The sequence below is a fragment of the Neoarius graeffei genome, chromosome 21 (assembly GCF_027579695.1).
Source record: "Neoarius graeffei isolate fNeoGra1 chromosome 21, fNeoGra1.pri, whole genome shotgun sequence".
Taxonomy (NCBI): Eukaryota; Metazoa; Chordata; class Actinopteri; order Siluriformes; family Ariidae; genus Neoarius; species Neoarius graeffei.
The window spans coordinates 10,937,010-10,958,887 of NC_083589.1; the positions used below are offsets into that span (position 1 = coordinate 10,937,010).

Below are 21,878 nucleotides of genomic sequence, written 5' to 3' on the forward strand. Positions count from 1 at the left end.
ATGATTTTTTTTGCAGTATCCATGGCTGTAGGGAGCCCTGGCAGAGGTACTAAACAGCAGGAAGGCCACCAAAATTTGTGGCTCCCTTTTTTTATGTGTTAAATTCCAGAATGTCCATAGTTGAGCAATGTGTGTACCCAGTTGTGCCTGTGAAAGTTGCTCCCTCACCTGCATCTTTTCCAGACACAAGGTGGTCAACTTCCCAAAATTCCTTTCTGAATTCTATGAAAGTTAATGGATTGTTGCCTGATCAAACATATTTGTAGCTCATGTGAGTACTTTTCTGGTTAGCAGTGATATAATCAGCCTTACCATGTCCATATCCATGATAAGTAGATGAAAAACTTGCACAGAGAATAGAGCAGGGGTCTCAACCACAGCCTGATGCGTAAATGTTCTAATCTGGCCCAACAAATGATTTTAGAAGCCATGTTATAAATTAATGTTGTTGTTGTTGAGGCTACTCTTCATTCACAAAGATCCTTAATTTGTAGCCTTTGAGAAGGAGGTTTCACTTCCTCACAGAGATAAGTGAAAAACAAGCGCATTTAATTTGTTCAAAGCCAGTACAGCAGTCCTGAAAGTATATGTAGCGAGAATAGCGTGTGGGTGGAGCACAGAGGACGGCAGGACAGAGATCAAGGTTCTCCAAAAGGCTTTATTGCCAAACTTTTCAGTCTAACACTGTTTAATCTACACAGGCAGAGACACACACACACACACTCTGTCGGCTCTGCCGGGGGAAGCAGCTCTCCGCTCTCCCTTTCTCTCCTTAAGTAGGGCAGTTTACTGGGGAGAACACACACAAAACACAGGTTAATGACACTCAGGTGAAGTGATTCTGCCACTTACCTTCCCCAACTCCGCCCTCCTGTCACAGATCGGCGCTTGACCACACCCCTGCTGCCACATACCCCCGCCGCCCGACTCAGGCCGGGCGCCCGTCCGGCCCGCAGCCGACTCCCCCCCCCCCTTGACGGGAGAGGAAGTCCGCCACGACCATCTGCGCCCCCGGCCTGTGGACCACCTTGAAGTTGAAAGGTTGGAGCGCCAGATACCAACGGGTGATCCGCGCGTTGGCATCCTTCATGCGGTGGAGCCACTGGAGGGGCACGTGGTCCAAACAGAGGGTGAAAGAGCGCCCCAGCAGGTAGTAACGGAGGGCGAGGACCGCCCACTTGATGGCCAGGCACTCTTTCTCGATAGTGCTGTAGCGCCCCTCACGCACTGACAGCTTCCGGCTGATGTATAACACTGGGCGGTCCTCTCCCCCCACCTGCTGGGACAAAACGGCCCCCAGCCCTCTGTCCGACGCATCCGTCTGTAACAAAAAAGGGAGAGAGAAGTCAGGGGAGTGCAAAAGTGGCCCCCCACACAGTGCAGCCTTTACCTCAGAGAAAGCCCGCTGGCACTGCTCCGTCCACTGGACCGGATCTGGCGCCCCCTTTTTAGTGAGGTCAGTCAGCGGGCTGGTGACGTCCGAATAATTAGGTATAAACCTACGATAATAGCCAGCCAGCCCCAGGAACTGCCTCACCCCCTTTTTGGTCTTGGGTCTCGGGCAGGCCGCAATCGCTGCTGTCTTATTAATTTGGGGATGCACCTGCCCGTTACCCAAGTGGAAGCCCAGATACCGTACTTCCACCCGCCCAATCGCACACTTCTTCGGGTTGGCAGTGAGCCCCACCCGCCTCAGCGACCTAAGGACGGCCCTCAGGTGTTGCAGGTGCCGCTGCCAGTCATTACTATAAATAATAATGTCGTCTAGGTAAGCGGCCGTGTAAGTGGCGTGGGGCCGGAGGACCCGGTCCATCAGCCGCTGAAACGTAGCGGGCGCCCCAAACAGCCCAAACGGAAGTGTGACGAACTGGTGTCAGCCGAACGGTGTGGAAAAGGCCATTTTCTCCCGGGATAATGGAGTCAAGGGGATCTGCCAATATCCCTTCGTCTATTTCCAGTGTCGAGTAAAAGCGAGCCGTGCCTAGTCGATCGAGCAGCTCGTCAATACGAGGCATTGGGTACGCGTCGAATTTAGACACCGCGTTGACTTTTCTATAGTCCACACAGAACTGGACCGAGCCGTCGGCCTTAGGAACTAAGACCACCGGGCTGCTCCAGTCACTGTGGGACTCCTCGACGATGCCCATTTCGAGCATGGCCTGAAGTTCTTCCCGAACTACCTTTTTTTTGTGTTCGGGTAATCTATAAGGACGGCTGCGCACTACCACCCCCGGGGGCGTCTCTATGTGGTGTTCTATGAGGTTAGTGCGACCGGGCAGGGGCGAGAACACATCCGAAAACTCGGCCTGCAACTGGGCGACCTCCGTGAGTTGGGTCGGGGAGAGGTGGTCTCCACAGGGGACCGGAGAGGTACGAGATGCCAATGTCCCTTTTTGGACCTCCGGCCCCAGCTCCGCCTTCTCCGGAACTACCGACACCAACGCCACGGGGACCTCCTCTTTCCAGAGTTTTAACAGATTGAGGTGGTAGATCTGTAGCGCCCCCTCCCTGTCCATTCGCCTAACCTCATAGTCGATGTCCCCGACTCGCCGTGTGACCTCAAAGGGTCCTTGCCACTTGGCGATTAATTTGGAGCTCGACGTGGGCAACAGGATGAGTACCTTATCTCCCGGAGTGAACTCTCTAAGGTGCGTGCCCTTGTTGTACAGGCGGGTTTGCCGTTCCTGGGCCTGCCGCAAATTCTCCTGAGTTAGGTGGGTGAGCGTGTGGAGTTTTGCGCGCAGATCCATAACGTACTGAATTTCGTTTTTGCTCTGTGAAGGTCCCTCCTCCCAATTTTCCCGCAGTACATCTAAGATGCCGCGCGGCTTACGCCCATATAATAATTCAAATGGGGAGAACCCCGTGGAGGCTTGGGGGACCTCTCGCACTGCAAACAGCAAGGATTCGAGCCACTTATCCCAGTTACGTGCGTCCTCACTTACGAATTTTTTGATAATATTCTTGAGGGTGCGATTGAACCGTTCAACTAAACCGTCCGTCTGTGGGTGATAAACGCTGGTGCGGATCGACTTAATACCCAGTAGCCCATACAGTTCGCTCAGTGTTCGTGACATAAACGAGGTGCCCTGGTCAGTCAGAATCTCTTTCGGGATTCCAACCCGGGAGATGACGTGGAAGAGGGCCTCTGCAATACTGCGTGCTGAGATATTGCGAAGAGGCACCGCTTCCGGGTATCGCGTTGCATAGTTCACCAGAACCAATATAAAGCGGTACCCACGTGTTGACCGGTCTAATGGCCCGACGAGATCCATCCCAATTCTTTCGAACGGGGTCTCGATTAATGGTAGGGGGCGCAAGGGCGCTCTTGGAATGGCCACTGGATTTACTAACTGGCATTCGCGGCACGCCGTACACCACTTACGGACGTCGCCGCGAATCCCCGGCCAATAGAATCGGGCCATTATCCGGGCGAGTGTCTTATCCTGCCCGAGGTGTCCAGCCATGGGATTAAAGTGAGCCGCCTGGAATACCAATTCCCGGCGGCTCTTTGGAATTAACAACTGGGTGACCCGCTCTTTCGTCTGAGTGTCCTGCGTCACTCGGTATAACCTATCCTTTAAAATAGAAAAATAGGGGAAGGCCGGGGTGGCGTTCGGCGGGAGCGTTTGACCATCGATTACTCTCACTTGGTCAAACGCGTGTCGCAGAGTCTCGTCTCGCGATTGTTCCAGTGGGAAATCCGTGAGGGATTCCCCAATAGAAAGAGGAGGGGCCGGGGGCTCCTCACTCTGTCGCGGAAGTGACGTAGACGGCTCTGCGACCGCCACTCCAGCCAAAGCGACACCGGGACCCTTCCCTATCAACCGGCAGGACCCACTCTGTACTAGGCGTGCCATCAAACCCCGAAATCCCGGCCAATCAGTCCCCAAGATCAAAGAGTGGGTAAGGCGAGGATTAACCGCCGCCTTCACTATTGATTTTTCCCCTCTGAAATATATGTGGACCGACACCAATGGGTAGCTGTGAATATCCCCGTGCACACACAACACCTTCACCCCTTGTGCTCCCCCCAATGCCTCGTCTTGCACCAGGCTTTGGCGGATTGAGGTCTGATTGCAGCCTGAATCCACCAACGCCTGATATGTAGCCCCTTGTACACTTACCGGTATGCGATACGCTCCGGCCCGATCGAGGGCAGCCTCTGGCGCGTCGGGGATCCGCACCACCGCCCCCACCTCCATCACTGCACACTGTTGCTGCAGGTGGCCCGGTTCCCCGCAGCGCCAGCAAACCGGCCCAGGCCTTCCCTCTGCAGCTGTGTTCTGAGGCTCACTCACCTGAGGGGGGGGAGAGACAGACACAGCAGGGAGAAACGGGAGGACACCACGGGTGCAGTGGGCCGGCTGGGGTGGAGCCGGCCCCCGCCTCCGTGGTGGGGGAATGGGGCGAGGACGAGACACGGGAGGAGGGGGGAGAGGAAGAGAGAGAGAAGAGGAGAGAGAAGACGAGGTCGGTGGTTGTCCTGCCGCTGGAACAGCCGCCAGATGATCCTCCGCCAGTCCCACGGCCTGATCCAGCGACGCCGGGCGGTGGCACTGGACCCACTCCGCGGTTCCGGCTGGTAAGCGGGCGATGAACTGTTCCAGCGCCACCTGGTCGATGATTCCCTCGGCGTCGTGATCTTCGGCCCTCAGCCACCGCCAGCAGGCGTCCCGGAGCTGCTGGCCAAACGCGAACGGGCTGCCGACTTCCTCCATTCGCAGCGCGCGGAAGCGCTGGCGCTGCTGCTCCGGCGTGCGCCCAACGCGCTGGAGGACAGCCCGGCAAAGGTCGGCGTAGGCCAGCCGGCGATCGGCGGGGAGCTGTAGTGCGGCCAGCTGCGCCTCTCCCGTCAGGAGGGGGAGGAGGCGCGCCGCGCGCTGCTCCATCGGCCACCCCGAGGCTTCTGCGACCTGCTCGAACAACGTGATGAAAGCCTCGGGGTCGTCCTGCGGGCCCATCTTAGTTAAGGTGAGAGGAGACGGGCCCGCGGCCGGGGCGCTGGTGGACCCCGCCGACGCGAGGAGACGCCAGAACGCCTCTCGATCTTCCTGTTGAGCCAGCACCAGGGATTCGAAGCGGCACTCCTGCTCCTTCTGGAGCGTGACGAGTGCCTGGTGCTGGCTCTGCTGAGCCGTGGCGAGGGCGTGGACCAAGTCCGCGAACGGGGAGGATTCCATGGGGCTGCAGGACTGATGCTCCACCTTGTCCCGGGTTTCGGCACCACTGTAGCGAGAATAGCGTGTGGGTGGAGCACAGAGGACGGCAGGACAGAGATCAAGGTTCTCCAAAAGGCTTTATTGCCAAACTTTTCAGTCTAACACTGTTAAATCTACACAGGCAGAGACACACACACACTCTGTCGGCTCTGCCGGGGGAAGCAGCTCTCCGCTCTCCCTTTCCCTCCTTAAGTAGGGCAGTTTACTGGGGAGAACACACACAAAACACAGGTTAATGACACTCAGGTGAAGCGATTCTGCCACTTACCTTCCCCAACTCCGCCCTCCTGTCACAGACCGGCGCTTGACCACGCCCCCGCTGCCACAGTATATATTATTTTGACACCATTATCTGACTTACCATGCTCAAACATACAATGATTTGCAAGGGCAGCTGAGAATGGAAAAAATAGGTCGCGTTTTAATTGTAGCCAAGGCACCAGTGATACAGCTGTTTCAGCTAACTACCTCATTGCTAATGAAATAGCAAAGCATCAGAACCATACTCTGATGGTAAATCTGTGAAGATATCCATCCTTAAAGTTGCATAAATTGTCTGCTTTGATATGCGGCAGGAATTCACTAACATCAGTCTGGTGAGAGAATTGCAGCTGTCTCTGAAAACATTAACAACCAGTTGAAAGACAAAGTCATTTATTGCTATTAGTATCTATTGATGAAAGCACTGTTGTTGATGTTGCACAGCTGGCCATAATCATTCATGGTGTTGGTGTCAGATTGACCACCACTAGAGGATTTGTCAGGCTGGTAATGACCAACAAAACAGCACCAAATGAAATTTTTGAAAGCTTTATTGAAGCACTGCTATTGGGGTAGACTTGCAGTGAGTTGACTGTTTAGTGATGGTGCACTATCAATGATGGAAAAAAGGCAGATGTTGCCACAAAAAATTCAGAGAGAATTCTAGATGCTAACAGAGTGCAGGATTTTGGGACTTTTCACTGTATTTTGCACCAAAAGACATGGTGGCTTGCAAGATATATGCAAGTTATAATTAGTACAGTCCCTGACATTTGAGCCAAAGGACTCCATCATAACCAGTTTAACACCTTGTTTAGTGACAGTCACAATGGCTTGCTGTACCATACAGAAGTACAACCCTGTTTCCAAAAAAGTTGGGACACTTTAAAATGTAAATATAAATAGGTGATGACTTGCAAGTCATGGAAACCTTATATTTCACTGAAAATAGGACAACCCGGCAGCATGGTGGTGTAGTCGTTAGTGCTGTTGCCTCACAGCAAGAAGGTCCGGGTTCGAGCCCCGTGGCCGGTGAGGGCCTTTCTGTGTGGAGTTTGCATGTTCTTCCCATGTTCGCGTGGGTTTCCTCCAGGTGCTCTGGTTTCCCCCACAGTCCAAAGACATGCAGGTTAGGTTAACTGGTGACTCTAAATCGACCATAGGTGTGAATGTGAGTGTGAATGGTTGTCTGTGTCTATGTGTCAGCCCTGTGATGACCTGGCGATTTGTCCAGGGTGTACCCCGCCTTTTGCCCGTAGTCAGCTGGGATAGGCTCCAGCTTGCCTGCGACCCTGTAGAACAGGATAAAGCGGCTAGAGATAATGAGATGAGATGAGATAGGACAACCCCAAATCAGAAGAATTTGGGATGGTATACTGAAATTAAAATGAAAACTGAAAACAATGATTTATAAATAAATCTTTGATCAGTATTACACTGAAAAGAATACAACAAATGAGTTGATGTTTTACCTCATGAATTTTACTGACTTTTCAAAATAGAAGTGTTTCGGTTTTAATTCTGCAACACCTTTCAAAAAAAGTTGAGTCAGTAAAGCATTTATCACTTTATAATGTTTCCATTCCTTCTCACAACACTTAAAAGATGTTTAGAGACTGAGGACACCAAGTGATGAAGCATTTCAGGTGTTATTTTGTCCCATTCTTACTGTAAACAGGTCTTAAGGTGTGCAACAGTACATGGTCGTCATATTTTTCATTTCAAAATTCTCCACACATTACTCTGTTACTATGTGATCAGAGAACAAACTTCTAGCTACATGTGGTCCTAATACAAGTACTTCTGTCTTGTCAGAATTAAGTAGAAGGAAGTTAACAAGCATCCAGCATCTAATGCCCTTTACATATCTCATCTGGCTTTGCAGAAACATACAACTATGTGTCGTCAGCATAATAGTGGAAACTAATACCATGCTTATGAATAATATCACCCAGAGGTAACATATATAAAGAAAAAAAAGCAGTGAGCCTAAGACAGAACCTTGTGGAACACCAAATTTGACTTTAGTATGCACAGAAAAAAAATCACCATTTACATCAACAAACTGATAATGATCAGTTAAATAAAACCTGAGCCAGGATGGGGCCATTCCCTTAACTCCCACAACATTTTCTAGTCTATGCAGGAGAATGGAATAATCAATGTGTAACGTGGCTGTGACAAACCAGACGCTCACAGATTAAGAATAAACTTAAGGTTTTAATAGACACAGTGAGAGAAGACAATGTACAATAACCAGGCCAGGTCAATACTGGGAAATCCAACAAAGTAATGAGGGCTAGACAAATCGAGGTCATGAAATGGGCAATAGTCCAAGAACTGGAAATCGGGAAAATAAGCAAGATAAACACAAGGGCTAGGCAAATCGGAGTCGAGAAACATGCGAAGATTGAGAAACCGGGAAGCAAGAGAAACGAGCAGATAAACACAAGGGCTAGGCAATACGGGAAGAAACCAGAAGGCAGAAAGGGCCATACACGGAACCGAAATCAGAAATATAAATGCTCAGTAGACTCACAGAAATGTGGAGGCAATACTGTGCAATGAACAAAACAAACAGCGGAATATAAATACAGACATAAACAAAAAGGTACAGGTGATGACAATTAGAACTCAGGGGAGCCACTCCTAGGAAGTGGCTCCGGGTTGCCTGATGGAGTGCACGTGGTAGTGTCAGGTGTGTGAGTGGGATTGTGGGAAGTGGAGTCCAGAGTGTTAGGTGAGCCCGGGAGCGTGGCACAATGTTGTGAAAGGCTGCACTAAGGTCAAGCAATACAAGCAGGGAGACACAGCCCTGACCAGATACCAACAGTAGGTTGTTTACTGCTTTAACCAGTGTGTCTCTGTGCTATGATGAGGTTCAAACCCTGACTGATACATTTCATGGATGCTATTCCTATGTAGATATGAGCATAACTGCTGTGCCACAGCTTTTTCTGGGATCTTAGAGATAAAGGTGAGGTTTGATATTGGCCTATAATTGGACAGCTGGCAGGGGTCAAGGTCAGATTTTTTAATCAGGGGTTTGATAACTGCTAGTTTAAAGGGTTTAGGTACATAGCTAGTGCTAAGGGAATAATTAATGATTTTTAGAAGAGGTTCAATTGCTTCTGGTGTTTATTTATTTGGTTGTGTGATATGAGCCCAGAGAAGACTTGGCTGGGACTGCCCCCTACAGACCTGGATGAATTCTTTCATGATGAAAGAAATCTGTTGCTGAGCTTCAGTGACTAATAACTGTCATTGACACACAACATGCACTTGTAGATCTCAGCCAGGATAGTGATAGTTCTGGCCTTAGCTTTGTTAGCGAGCCTTGGCATGCTGAGCTTCTGATGGAAAAGTGCTATTAATACCTCTACATTGTGCACTACCAAGGTAGTTGTGTGTGTCATTAATCACACACAGTGGGGAAAAAAGGTGCTTTTCTTGATGCACAAATACCAGCATGACATGCACTACAATGCCACAGGTGTGCTGAAAATAGCATACTACCCAAGTTATACCTTGTCAGTGGTGTTGCAATTGTCCAGTTCAGTAAATTGAGATTTAGGAGGTGGGAGGTATGGTGCATGTGGGAAAAGTACCATTTCATCTATGTGTCATTCTTAGGAATTATCAACGTTGATATAAAAGTTTTAATAAAATAAGTTTTTCATGTATCAGGGTTTTTGTCTGTTAAGGGTATAATGTAAGCTCAGCATCCTTGGTTGGCTAGACCATAAGCTTCAGTGTTCTTTATTTGTCAATTTTGGCATCAAAATCATCTCAAAATATCCTCTGATATTTATAATAACCAAAAATAACTATTTATGATTTGTTGAAGTTTCTAATATCCAACTGTGTGCTCTAGATGTCTTATAGGCTATTTGAAGATACTGGTCTCTTTGAGATCTTCAAGATCCCAGTGAAGAAATTCATGAATTACTTCCATGCCTTGGAAAATGGTTACAGGGACATTCCATGTAAGTAGGAGAGAGCAATCAAGGAATTTGCATGAGTTTGGTCCATTGGTTGGTACATTTAGAATTAACTATCATTCTAGAACTGCTTATACAATTTTTATGTTGTTGCTATTATTAATAATTGTATGAAAGGAAAATAAGCAGAACTGAATTACCATCTGTGTATATTTCAGAAGATGTATAATCTCTTGTACACAACAAATCACAGTATTCTCTTACTGCAAACTACTGCTTTTCCTCTGCTGAACCTCTCCTGTGTATTGTCCACCAGTAGCTTGGTTCAGTACTGCGTCTCTCTTTGACTTCAGATCACAACAGGATCCATGCAACAGATGTCCTCCATGCTGTCTGGTATCTTACCACACAGCCTGTGCCAGGCTTACCTGTGCTGGCTCACAACTCTTTATCAGTCAGTGACTCAGGTAAAAACAATTAGCACATTAGCACTTGTTAATGCCATTTTAGGGCAAAGTAGAATAAGTTCCTTGTACAGACCATTTTGGAAAGGTCAACTTTCAGTGCTTCAAAATCAGTCAGTCTTCTAGTAAAATTGTGTGTACATGTTTGTGTAACCCAAGCTAAACAAAACTTTTACACCACATTTACAAATGTTTTGAAACTCTAATTTTCTTTGTACTTGCATGTATGTGTTGCTCACCCACAACATGTGAATGCATTTCTCACACAGCTTGTTTGCATTTATTGGCACCCATAAAACTCCATAAAAGTTCAAGCTCATAGACAGCAGGAGCATGAAATGAACGAGGATGTTAAAGGCTGGTACTCCTAGTGAAATAGCATGAAGATCTGTTTTTGTGTAGAAACTTCTTCTATAGGTCACTCTAAATGCTGTAAAAAATAAAAAACAATGCAATTTAAACTTGACAGTATATTCCATATATATAAATACAGTAACCCAGGCAAGTCATGTTTTGATGTCGATCAGGTCGTGGTTTATATTAGTTACCTTATGCATAAATTAATACACACTCAGGAGCACGAGTAGGATATTAATTTTTTTCTGAATTTATGGGATTCTTATGAATACTAAATTTCTTGTGTAAACTCTTATACAAGCGATTTATGAACAAATCCATTAACATCCAGCTGGATAAATGAGGTCCATTGTGTGTACATGTGAGTTATTGCTAGCTTTGTCTTTTAATGGTCTTTTCTTTCTCCTTATTTGTGTAGATGCTGTCAGTGGGCTCAGCCATGGTAATATGGATTATCTGTTCTCTAAGACCTACCCAAAAATGGAGGATGGCTATGGCTGTCTTTCAGGGCTTATTCCTGCCTTGGAGCTGATGGCACTGTATGTGGCAGCTGCCATGCATGACTATGACCATCCGGGCAGAACCAATGCCTTCCTGGTGGCCACCAGTGCACCACAGGTAGAAATGAGCAGTGAATTAAAGTATTAATAGATACAGTACAACAAAACAAATGGTGCAACATATATTGATCTATCTGTCTGTCTGTATGTTTGTCTGTCTGTCTACTATCAGTGTGTATTGAACCCAAATCAGAAAAAGTTGGGAGAGTATGTTAAAATTGTAAATAAAACTGAAAACAATGATTTGTAAATAATCTTTGACTTGTATTGCTCTCAAAACAACACAACACAGTATTTGATGTTTTACCTCATGGATTTTATTGATTTTTCTAAATAAACATTCAAATAATTTCAGTTTTGATTATTGCAACACGTTTCAAAAAAAGTTGGGACAGTCAAGCATTTACCACTTTATAATGTTTCCATTCTTCCCCACAACACTTAAAAGATGTTTAGAGACTGAAGACACCAAGTGATGAAGTGTTTCAGGTGTTATTTTGTTCCATTTTTCCTGTCTTAAGGTGTGCAACAGTACAGGGTTGTGATTGTCCAGGACAGGCACCCTCTTCTTCCACAGCTACACCTTTGTAATGTGTGCAGAATGTGGTTTTGCATTGTCTTGTTGAAACCTCCCTGGAAAAGATGTCGTCTTGAAGGCAGCATATGTTGCTCCAAAATCTCAGTGTACTTTTCTGCATTAATGCTCCATCACAGAAGTATAAGTTACCTTTGCCAAGGGCACTGACACAACCCCATACCATGACACACCCTGGCTTTTGGATTTGTTCCTGGTAACAGTCTGGATGGTCCTCTTCCTCTTTGGTCTGGAGCACATGACGTCCATTTCTTCCTAAAAAGGCCTAGAATTCTGATTTGTCTGACCACAATACATATTTCCACTGTGTGATGGTCCATCCCAGACGCCTCCAAGCCCAGAGAATGGTGCTTCTGGACACAGTTAACATAAGGCTTCCTTTTTGCACAAAGTTTTAAGTGGTGTTTGTGGATGTAACTCCGTATTGTAGCTTGACAAAGGTTTTCCAAAGTAATCCCGAGCCCATGTGGTTCTATCAGTTATAGATGAATACGATTGTTGATGCAGTGCCATCTGAGGGATCGGAGATCACGGGTGTTCAGATTAGGCTTGAACCCTTGTCCTTTACTCACCGAAATTCCTCCAGATTCCTTGAATCATTTCATGATATTATGCACCATAGCAGGTGAATCTTTGTGGAACATTGTTTTTAAACATTTCAATAATTTTCTCATGCATTTGTTAACAAACTGGAGATCCTCGGCCCATCTTTGCTCCTCAGAGACTAGGCCTTTCCTGGATACTGATTTTGTACCCAATCATGATTACAGTCACCTGTTGACATCACCTGTTTTAAATCACATCATTGTTTGTTTTAGCTCATTTTTTAGCCCTAAATTGCCCCCATCCCAATTTTTTTTTTTGGAATGTGTTGCAGGTTTAAAATGCAGGAATGGATGAATATTAATAAATGCAATGAAGTTGACCAACAAAACATGAAATAGCTCGGGTTCATTCTGTCTGCAATGAAATAAATGTCAAAGTACATTTAGAAACCACTGCTTTTTTTTTTAAATTTCCATTTTCCATACTGTCCCAACTTATTCTAATTTGGGGTTGTAGATTGTGTATTAAAATTCAGGAACTGTATCAAACACATTTTTTCCTGAGCAAAAAAACTAAATCATAATACATAGACAAGTTTGTATTTAAACTAATTATACATTTCCTGCATGGAATACTGTGCATGCAAAAGAAACAGTCAAGAAAAAAAGCAATTTTATTAAAAAAAAACATATAAAAGCCCCATATAACATGAAGGCAAGCAGGTGATTATAATTAATTAAAGCAATAAGCCAGTTAAAGACGTGTTTCAATGATTTTATCATTGGTATGGGCTTAAGGCATGACAGGAAGCATGGATGTCATCTGTTAAAGGCGTTGTGCGGTAATTTCAGCAATCAGGCTATATCATGTGTCAAAATGTCAGGTTTGGTGGGTTATTCAAGCCCCTCGGTTTCCCGCGATCTCAGTGTCACGATGCGCCCGCTACAAGCATTTAAAGTTGACGCGCACAGCCAAATTTAGGCAGCCAGCCGTTAACTAGGTCAACTTATGTGTGACGTCATACCAGTAACCTCCCTTGGGTGATGCTGGCCTGTCCCCATGTTTTCTCTATAGCGTGCGTTTACCAGAGTTGTTTACATTGCGGATTTTGTGGATTTATTCAGTTTGTGGATAGTTTTGAACACTCAAAACACTATGAAATGATATATTAATATTCTGTGATACAAAATGCCTAATCGGTGTATTGTGTTTGGCTGTAACAACGAACACTGAACACTATTTGTGACTGTTATCAATGGATCTGATTTCAAGGTCATGGCTAGGTATTGATAGAAAAAAATAATTTTTTAAAAAACACATTGTGGCAGCGGGGGCACGGTCAAGCGCCGGTCTGTGACAGGATCATTACACCTGACGGTAATTAACCTGTGTTTTGTGTGTTTTCCCAGTAACCGCGCCCTATTTAAGGAGGCAGAGGGAGAGCAGAGAAGAGCTCATCCCGGGACAAGAACACAGTGTGTGTGTGTTTCGCTATCAGATTAAAACTGGCGGTTATACTGAAAAGTCTGGCAATAAAAAGCCTATTTGCATCTGAAGCGTTGTCCTGCCGTCCTCTGTGCTCCACCCACACTTCAGAGAGCTCTACAGTGGTGCCAAAACCCGGGACAAGGTGGAGCACCAACCTCGCAGCCCCATGGAATCCTCCCCGTTCGCGGACCTGGTCCACGCCCTCGCCACGGCTCAGCAAAGCCAGCACCAGGCGCTCGTCACGCTCCGAAAGGAGCAAGAGCGGCGCTTCGAAGCCCTGGTGTTGGCCCAGCAGGAAGATCGCGAGGCGTTCCGGCATCTCGCATCGGCGGGGTCCACCAGTGCCCCGGCCTCGGGCCCGTCTCCCCTCACCGTGACCAAGATGGGCCCGAAGGACGACCCCGAGGCGTTTCTCACATTGTTCGAGCAGGTCGCCGAAGCCTCGGGGTGGCCGATGAAGCAGCGCGCGGCGCGCCTCCTCCCCCTCCTGACGGGAGAGGCGCAGCTGGCCGCGCTATAACTCCCCGCCGACCGGCCTACGCGGACCTTCGCCGGGCCGTCCTCCAGCGCGTGGGGCGCACGCCAGAACAGCGCCAGCGCTTCCGCGTGCTGGAGGACAGCCTGGCAAAGGTCCGCGTAGGCCAGCCGGCGGGGAGTTATAGCACGGCCAGCTGCGCCTCTCCCGTCAGGAGGGGGAGGAGGCTGCTTCATCGGCCACCCCGAGGCTTCGGCGACCTGCTCGAACAATGTGAGAAACGCCTCGGGGTCGTCCTTTGGGCCCATCTTGGTCACGGTGAGGGGAGACGGGCCCGAGGCCGGGGCGCTGGTGGACCCCGCCGACGCGAGATGCTGGAACGCCTCGCGATCTTCCTGTTGGGCCAACACCAGGGCTTCGAAGCGCCGCTCTTGCTCCTTTCGGAGCGTGACGAGCGCCTGGTGCTGGCTTTGCTGAGCCGTGGTGAGGGCGTGGACCAGTTCCGCGAACGGGGAGGATTCCATGGGGCTGCGAGGTTGGTGCTCCACCTTGTCCCGGGTTTTGGCACCACTGTAGAGCTCTCTGAAGTGTGGGTGGAGCACAGAGGACGGCAGGACAACGCTTCAGATGCAAATAGGCTTTTTATTGCCAGACTTTTCAGTATAACCGCCAGTTTTAATCTGATAGCGAAACACACACACACTGTGTTCTTGTCCCGGGATGAGCTCTTCTCTGCTCTCCCTCTGCCTCCTTAAATAGGGCGCGGTTACTGGGAAAACACAGGTTAATTACCGTCAGGTGTAATGATTCTGCCACTCACCTTCCCTGGCTCCGCCCTCCTGTCACAGACCGGCACTTGACCACGCCCCCGCTGCCACACACATGTGTTAAGTGTTTCTATGTATCAATTATTAATTGTACAAAATGATTTTCATAGGGGCGGCACGGTGGTGTAGTGGTTAGCACTGTCGCCTCACAGCAAGAAGGTCCTGGGTTCGAGCCCCGGGGCCGGCGAGGGCCTTTCTGTGCGGAGTTTGCATGTTCTCCCCGTGTCCGCGTGGGTTTCCTCCGGGTGCTCCGGTTTCCCCCACAGTCCAAAGACATGCAGGTTAGGTTAACTGGTGACTCTAAATTGACCGTAGGTGTGAATGTGAGTGTGAATGGTTGTCTGTGTCTATGTGTCAGCCCTGTGATGACCTGGCGACTTGTCCAGGGTGTACCCCGCCTTTCGCCCGTAGTCAGCTGGGATAGGCTCCAGCTTGCCTGCGACCCTGTAGAAGGATAAAGCGGCTAGAGATAATGTGATGTGATGTGATGATTTTCATACATTTATGTATTTGTCATATCTTTCTTTGTCACATGAAGTGTTGTCTTGATAACACATGTGGCACATAATTTTAGCAAATGGATGACAGAAGATTAATTGAAAGATTTATGCCACAGAGCTGCCTTTAACTAATAATTATCACTTATTACTGACAATTGTACGTTTACTAAACAATACAATACAAAGCTCAATACTCCCATCCTATAACATACTGAATATCAAGTTAAAATCAACCGCAATAAAAGGAAAATGATGAAAACTGGAATATCAAGGGGTCTACTGTATCAGAAGGCCCACTGCATTTCACGAGATCGCAAGCTGTCAAGTTGCTAGAATTCAATCTTTCTAGCTATACTTTCACCCCCTACAGCTATCAGTATTACACATAATCATAGATTAATCACACAGCATTCTAATTCAAGTGAAAATGGTCTTTAAAAATACACACAAGTAGTGATTTAGTCAGAGAAACCAACCAAAACAAGTCTTCAAGTCGCCCGCCTTCGTTTCTGTCGTCGTCAGAACTGTCCTCATTTTCTTCTGAAGATGAGCGCTCAGGTTCAAATCTGTAAGGCTGGATACCACCAGGACATTCAGCTGTCAAAATCTCTACTTGTGGGCCATTTTCTTCTTCTGTATCGGTAAAATCAAAGCTAATTTCCTCAGCATCGCTCCTATTTTCTGGTGTGTCCGTCATTGCAACTGCACCGAGTGGTTACTGGTATGACGTCACGCAGCTGTTCCATTGACCGAGAGGGGGCGCTGCGAACGCGGAAATTTTCAAGTGATGGGCATGATCAAATAAAGACCGATTACAACCGCGGGAAGCTTTTGAAAAATCGACGGTCAATTTATTTCGAATCTCGAAAGCATTCTGGTGCAGAATAATGCAACTTTTATCGCCACTGCGTGACGCCTTTAACAGTACACTTCAGCTGCTGAACATAATAGACAAATGTATGGGAGGTATTGTGTGCCAAATTTAAAACTCGAAAAGTAAAATGCAACCACCAATTTGCCATTTCTTTTCTTTTCCTTTTTTTCTTCATCATATAGATATTTTGTGGCCATAGTTATAATTGAAATCCTAATAAGAAAAAAAATCCAAGCTGCATCTGGATTTACTATAAAAGGCAGACAGCAGGCACCTAAAGACTCTGAGAGCATTAAAAAAATATTCTCTGCTCTAATGGGAGAAAAATGTAACTGTTTTGTCTGAACTCCAAGAGCTATGTCTGACAAAGTGAGGTACTGCTCATCAACTGGTAATCTCATCCCTACGGTGAAGCATGGTGATGGCAGCATCATGCTACGATCATGTTTCTTAGAGGCAGGGACAGGGAGACTGGTCAGAATTGAGAAAATGATCTCATCTCATCTCATTATCTCTAGCTGCTTTATCCTGTTCTACAGGGTTGCAGGCAAGCTGGAGCCTATCCCAGCTGACTACGGGCGAAAGGCGGGGTACACCCTGGACAAGTCACCAGGTCATCACAGGGCTGACACATAGACACAGACAACCATTCACACTCACATTCACACCTACAGTCAATTTAGAGTCACCAGTTAACCTAACCTGCATGTCTTTGGACTGTGGGGGAAACCGGAGCACCCGGAGGAAACCCATGCGAACACGGGAAGAACATGCAAACTCCGCACAGAAAGGCCCTCATCGGCCACGGGGCTTGAACCCGGACCTTCTTGCTGTGAGGCGACAGCACTAACCACTACACCACCATGCCACCCTGAGAAAATGATGAATGCACAAAATACAGAGAGGTTCTTGAAGAAAAACTGCTCTAGACTGCATACAGTATGACCTCAGACTGGAGCAAAGGAAGAAACTGCTCAAATCCAGGTGTGAAAAGCTTGAGCTTTTCCAAAAAGACTCAAAGCTGTAATCACTGCCAAATGTGTTTCTGCAAAACACTGGATAAAGGATCAGAAATCTAAATGAGAGATTTCAGGGTTTTTTGTTTGTTTGTTTTTTCCTCTTTGTCATTATTGGATATACTGTAGTATGTAGTTTGATGGCCAAAAAGGAAATTTAATCAAATTTAAGTTAAATCTATAACATAGTGCAAAATCTGGAGGGATCTAAATACATTTAGAAAACTGTATGCATATCACATAAGATTTCAATTTTTTACATTACTCTCAAAGCAATTTCTTTTAAAATTTATTTCAGTTAAGGACAGCAACCTTTATAAAGACAAAAAAAAAAACAAAGCATTCATTTGATAATAATATACTTTGAGGACTGTCAAAAGTGATACATTAATAACACTGTAGTGCCACTTTTATTTACCATTAAATAAACATTGCTAAACCTTGATAGTTTTGTTGTTAAACTTTTGATAGGTATTAGATTTCAGCCCTTTCACCTAACATCAAGATCAGCCATTACTGAGTAAAGCATCAGGATGAACCAAGCAGGTCCAGAGGACGAGAGGTTTCACAGCAATAGAAGTGTGTCAGGATTCAGGCAGCAATATTATGTTCGGCAGCGGGAGTGCGTACAGCTCAACAGATCCTGTAGTGATTTAAAAAGTTCATTGTGATCAGAGTGCAAGCAGGGACTCCAGCGGGTCTTAGCTGTAAACAAGAGCCAGAAAATAATGAGGGCACACTGGGACATAATGCATCCGGCTCATTAAGCCCCCAGATCTGCACTGCTAAAGGTGTGTGTGTGTGTGTGTGTGTGTGTGTGTGTGTGTGTGTGTGTGTGTGTGTGTGTGTGTAAATCTAGGACTTTGAATAAAGCTAAAGCAACCATTGTGATTGTACCTGTAATGTATTTGCAAGGTGAAGTGCAAATAATATGACTAACATGTAGTTCAAATGAGTGATCTGAAATAGTCTGAGACTAGGTTAGGTTAATTACATGTTCTATGTCTATGCCAAATGTTAGTATTAACCACACCAGAGTGAGTGGGTCCCATTTATAATCTGACGGACCCCAAATGAGGACCATGTAGATTATCGAAGTGAATACTAAAGTCACTCGTGATTATTGTGTTTTCAAAGTAAAACAAAAGCTACATCAATAAATCATTATCTATGTTCCTGGCTAATGTCTAGGGTATAAACAGACATCATGTGTCCTCCTCCTAACAGATAAAATTGGTGTATTTAACTGTACAATGCATTACAATAATTCAACCTGCTGGTAATGAATGTATGGATATATTTTACACAGTAAAAGGCCTTAAAATGGAAAGAAGGCAATGCAACAACTCCAGATTAGCTACCATGTATGAAGTACTAAGTTACCTTTTTATGCCTCCGCCTCCGTAAGGTGCAGGAGGCATTATGTTTTCGGGTTGTCCATCTGTCCGTGTGTGAGTCCGTGCGTGCGTCCGTCCCGAAACCTTGTGAACACGATATCTCAAAGGCTAATGAAAGGAATTTCACCAAACTTTCACCATTTGTGTGCTTTGGGACAAACATGAACTGATTAGATTTTGAGATCAGAAGGTCTAAGGTCAAGGTCACTGTGAGGTCAAATGTCTGTCCGAAAATCTTGTGAACACAATATCTCCAAGGCAAATGAAAGGAATTTCACCAAACTTTCACCATTTGTGCATTTGGGGACAAAGATAAACTGATTAGATTTTGAGATCAAAAGGTCTAGTCCGTGCGTGCGTCCGTGCGTCCCGAAATCTTTTGAACACGATATCTCAAAGGCTAATGAAAGGAATTTCACCAAACTTTCACCATTTGTGCGCTTTGGGACAAGCATGAACTGATTACATTTTGAGATCAAAAGGTCTCAGGTCAAGGTCACTGTGAGGTCAAATGTCTGTCTGAAAACTTTGTGACCACAATATCTCCAAGGCAGATGAAAGGAATTTCACCAAACTTTCACCATTTGTGCATTTGGGGACAAAGATAAACTGATTACATTTTGAGATCAAAAGGTCTAAGCTCAAGGTCACTGTGAGGTCAAATGTCTGTCCAAAAACCTTGTGAACACAATATCTCCAAGGCAAATGAAAGGAATTTCACCAAACTTTCACCATTTGTGCATTTGGGGACAAAGATAAACTGATTAGATTTTGAGATCAAAAGGTCTAGGGTCAAGGTCACTGTGAGGTCAAATGTCTGTCCGAAAACCTTGTGAACACAATATATCCAAGGCTAATACAAGTATTTTCACCAGGTCAAATGTCCATCCCCAAATTACAACTTAATAAGGCGTGTAGTCTACTGGGCAGAGGCATCCCCATCGACGCCGTTGGCGTCGAGTTCTATCTAGTTCCTATTAACATCAGTACGCACAGTTGACTGCTGTAACATGATGAGCCGTTAATTGCATCATATTGCATTAAAAGAAAATCTCACATTACTTCTCTACTATTAATAAATGCACAGACCACTTATCTCTCCTTCATGTTTCAGTTACATGCTCATATGAACTTGTCACTTTTGCTTATTCAGGCAGTGCTCTACAATGACCGCTCAGTTCTGGAGAATCACCATGCTGCCTCTGCTTGGAATCTGTTCATGTCCCAGGCTGAGTACAACTTTCTGGCTAATCTAGACCATGTGGATTTCAAGCGCTTTCGCTTTTTGGTTATTGAGGCCATTCTGGCCACTGACCTGAAAAAGCACTTTGACTTTTTGGCTGAATTCAATGCAAAGGTGATCTCTTACTTCCATAATTAGCAGATTAATCATAAATGAACTACTACATTTTAACTTAAACTTGTCATTTGTATACAGGTGGGGCATGAAGGTTGCTCAGGTATTGACTGGTCCAATGAGAATGACCGACTTCTGGTCTGCCAGATGTGTATCAAGCTAGCCGATGTTAACGGGCCACTGAAGCACAAAGATCTTCATCTTCAGTGGACAGAGGGCATCGTCAATGAGTTTTATGAGCAAGTACGCAATACATTTATGTATACATATTTAATTTCTCTTGAGCCTGTGAAATTGTGAGGTATTCAGTAACACTATCTACGAATGTCAAGAAGCTTTCATACAGAGTGAAAACTTGTCCTCAGTAATGCCCTGTGTAATTGGCACAATAATACAAATGTCCTTAGCAACCAGTTGGTGCATCAATAATGCTGACCCAGAGTCACTCGAGAAACGCAGGGACATGGTGTTTCCTGGCAACCAGCCTTTTCCTTTCAGCAGTGTTGAAGATAATGGTTTTACAACTGCACTGCTGACAGCAATAGCCACCAATTAATACACTAAATAGACTCAGCGTGTGTGTGTGTGGGGGGGGGGGGGGGGGGGCATGTTTTTACGTACATACAGGTCCAAGTTAACTGTACATCTCAGCGTATTATGCAACATATCATAATAAAAAGTCACAGTTCATTTCTTTAACATAAATAGGACACTGCCTGTTTATAGTAGATAAGTAGATAAAGTGAGACAAGGTGCTGCAATCAAGAATAGAAGGGAGAAGATGACAGTTTTGTCAGGACTCCATTTATAGCATTAGAAAATCCTAATATATATAGCCTCTCTCTCTCTCTCTCTCTCTCTCTCTCTGGTTTCTGAATGATTCATTCTGTACCACATGACAGAACAAAGCATACATACATGACAGCCTCTAGAAAGACATTACCACTGGTTGCCATAGCAACAGGAGGCCTTGGCAACTGTGGTTCATTCTTTATGTCTAAATGTCATTCCAAAAATGCAGCATATTAAGTTCTCTGCAATTTTGGCAATTCAGATTCTTTTTTTAAAATAAAGCCCACTGGACAGATCATATCCTTTAAATGTTTTTTCAGCAGAGGTATGTGTAAGGACACATCCATTATGCTTTCCTCCAAAATATTGGTAAAACAGAATCTGTTTTATTGGCCGAGTAAGGTCACACTTATAAGGAATAGGACTTGCCCTTTGCTCAAAAATCAATACAAACAAGACAAGACAAAAATATTTTGTTTATAAGCAAAATAATATTACTTCAGTATACAATACAGTACTATTATACTGTATACTGTTATTACTCATATAAAATATCATACACACATCATTGGAAACGTCATTCTACATATTTTAGTACAAGGCTCAGAAAAAAGCCAGTCAGTTTTTGTGAGCTTGTTCTTTCTTTTTATAAAATATGATGAATAAGTCCTGACTTTGAGTCATGAGTGCAGATTTCTTGATATATTGTATACAGTACTGTCTAAGTCTGAGACACCCTTTTTTTAGTATAAATTTTATTATACTTTATTTTATTTTATGACTTCTGCATTATTAAATTGGTACAAATATATCGTATATTTCCAAACATAACATTTCCAACAAAAAAAAAAAAATGACAGAAAATTATTTGTTATGGAGGAAATGGATTAATATGATTTAGCTGGTTGATCAAAATGTGAAACCTATCAGTGCAGTATTTTCAAGAAATGTGGCATCTCAAAACTATGTTGAAAAATCTAAATTAAGACTGGAAATGTGATGGGGAAACTGTACAAAACACACATACCACATACAGTACAGGTCCTGTAGTGGCGCTGCAGACCATTACAATTAAGAGAACGTGTATTTAAACTTTTTGTTGTATTTAGGTAGAAGGCTGAACATGTCAAATTGATAGGTCCATAGATATACCAGAACTGTATTGATTTTTATTCAGTTAAAATTGGTGCTTGAATATTCAGACTG

At 45.3% G+C, this 21,878-nt stretch overlaps 1 protein-coding gene across 3 annotated transcripts in view; it reads left to right on the forward strand.

The window, feature by feature from the left end:
• pde3a (phosphodiesterase 3A, cGMP-inhibited) overlaps window positions 1-21,878 on the forward strand; it is a 226,517-nt gene that overhangs the window by 188,068 nt on the left and 16,571 nt on the right. For all 3 annotated transcript variants that reach the window (XM_060903854.1, XM_060903855.1, XM_060903856.1), the window contains exons 9-13: window positions 9,358-9,469; window positions 9,778-9,891; window positions 10,664-10,863; window positions 19,677-19,880; window positions 19,962-20,123. In XM_060903854.1, the coding sequence (XP_060759837.1) occupies window positions 9,358-9,469; window positions 9,778-9,891; window positions 10,664-10,863; window positions 19,677-19,880; window positions 19,962-20,123 (792 nt within the window). The remainder of the gene's footprint in view (window positions 1-9,357; window positions 9,470-9,777; window positions 9,892-10,663; window positions 10,864-19,676; window positions 19,881-19,961; window positions 20,124-21,878) is intronic.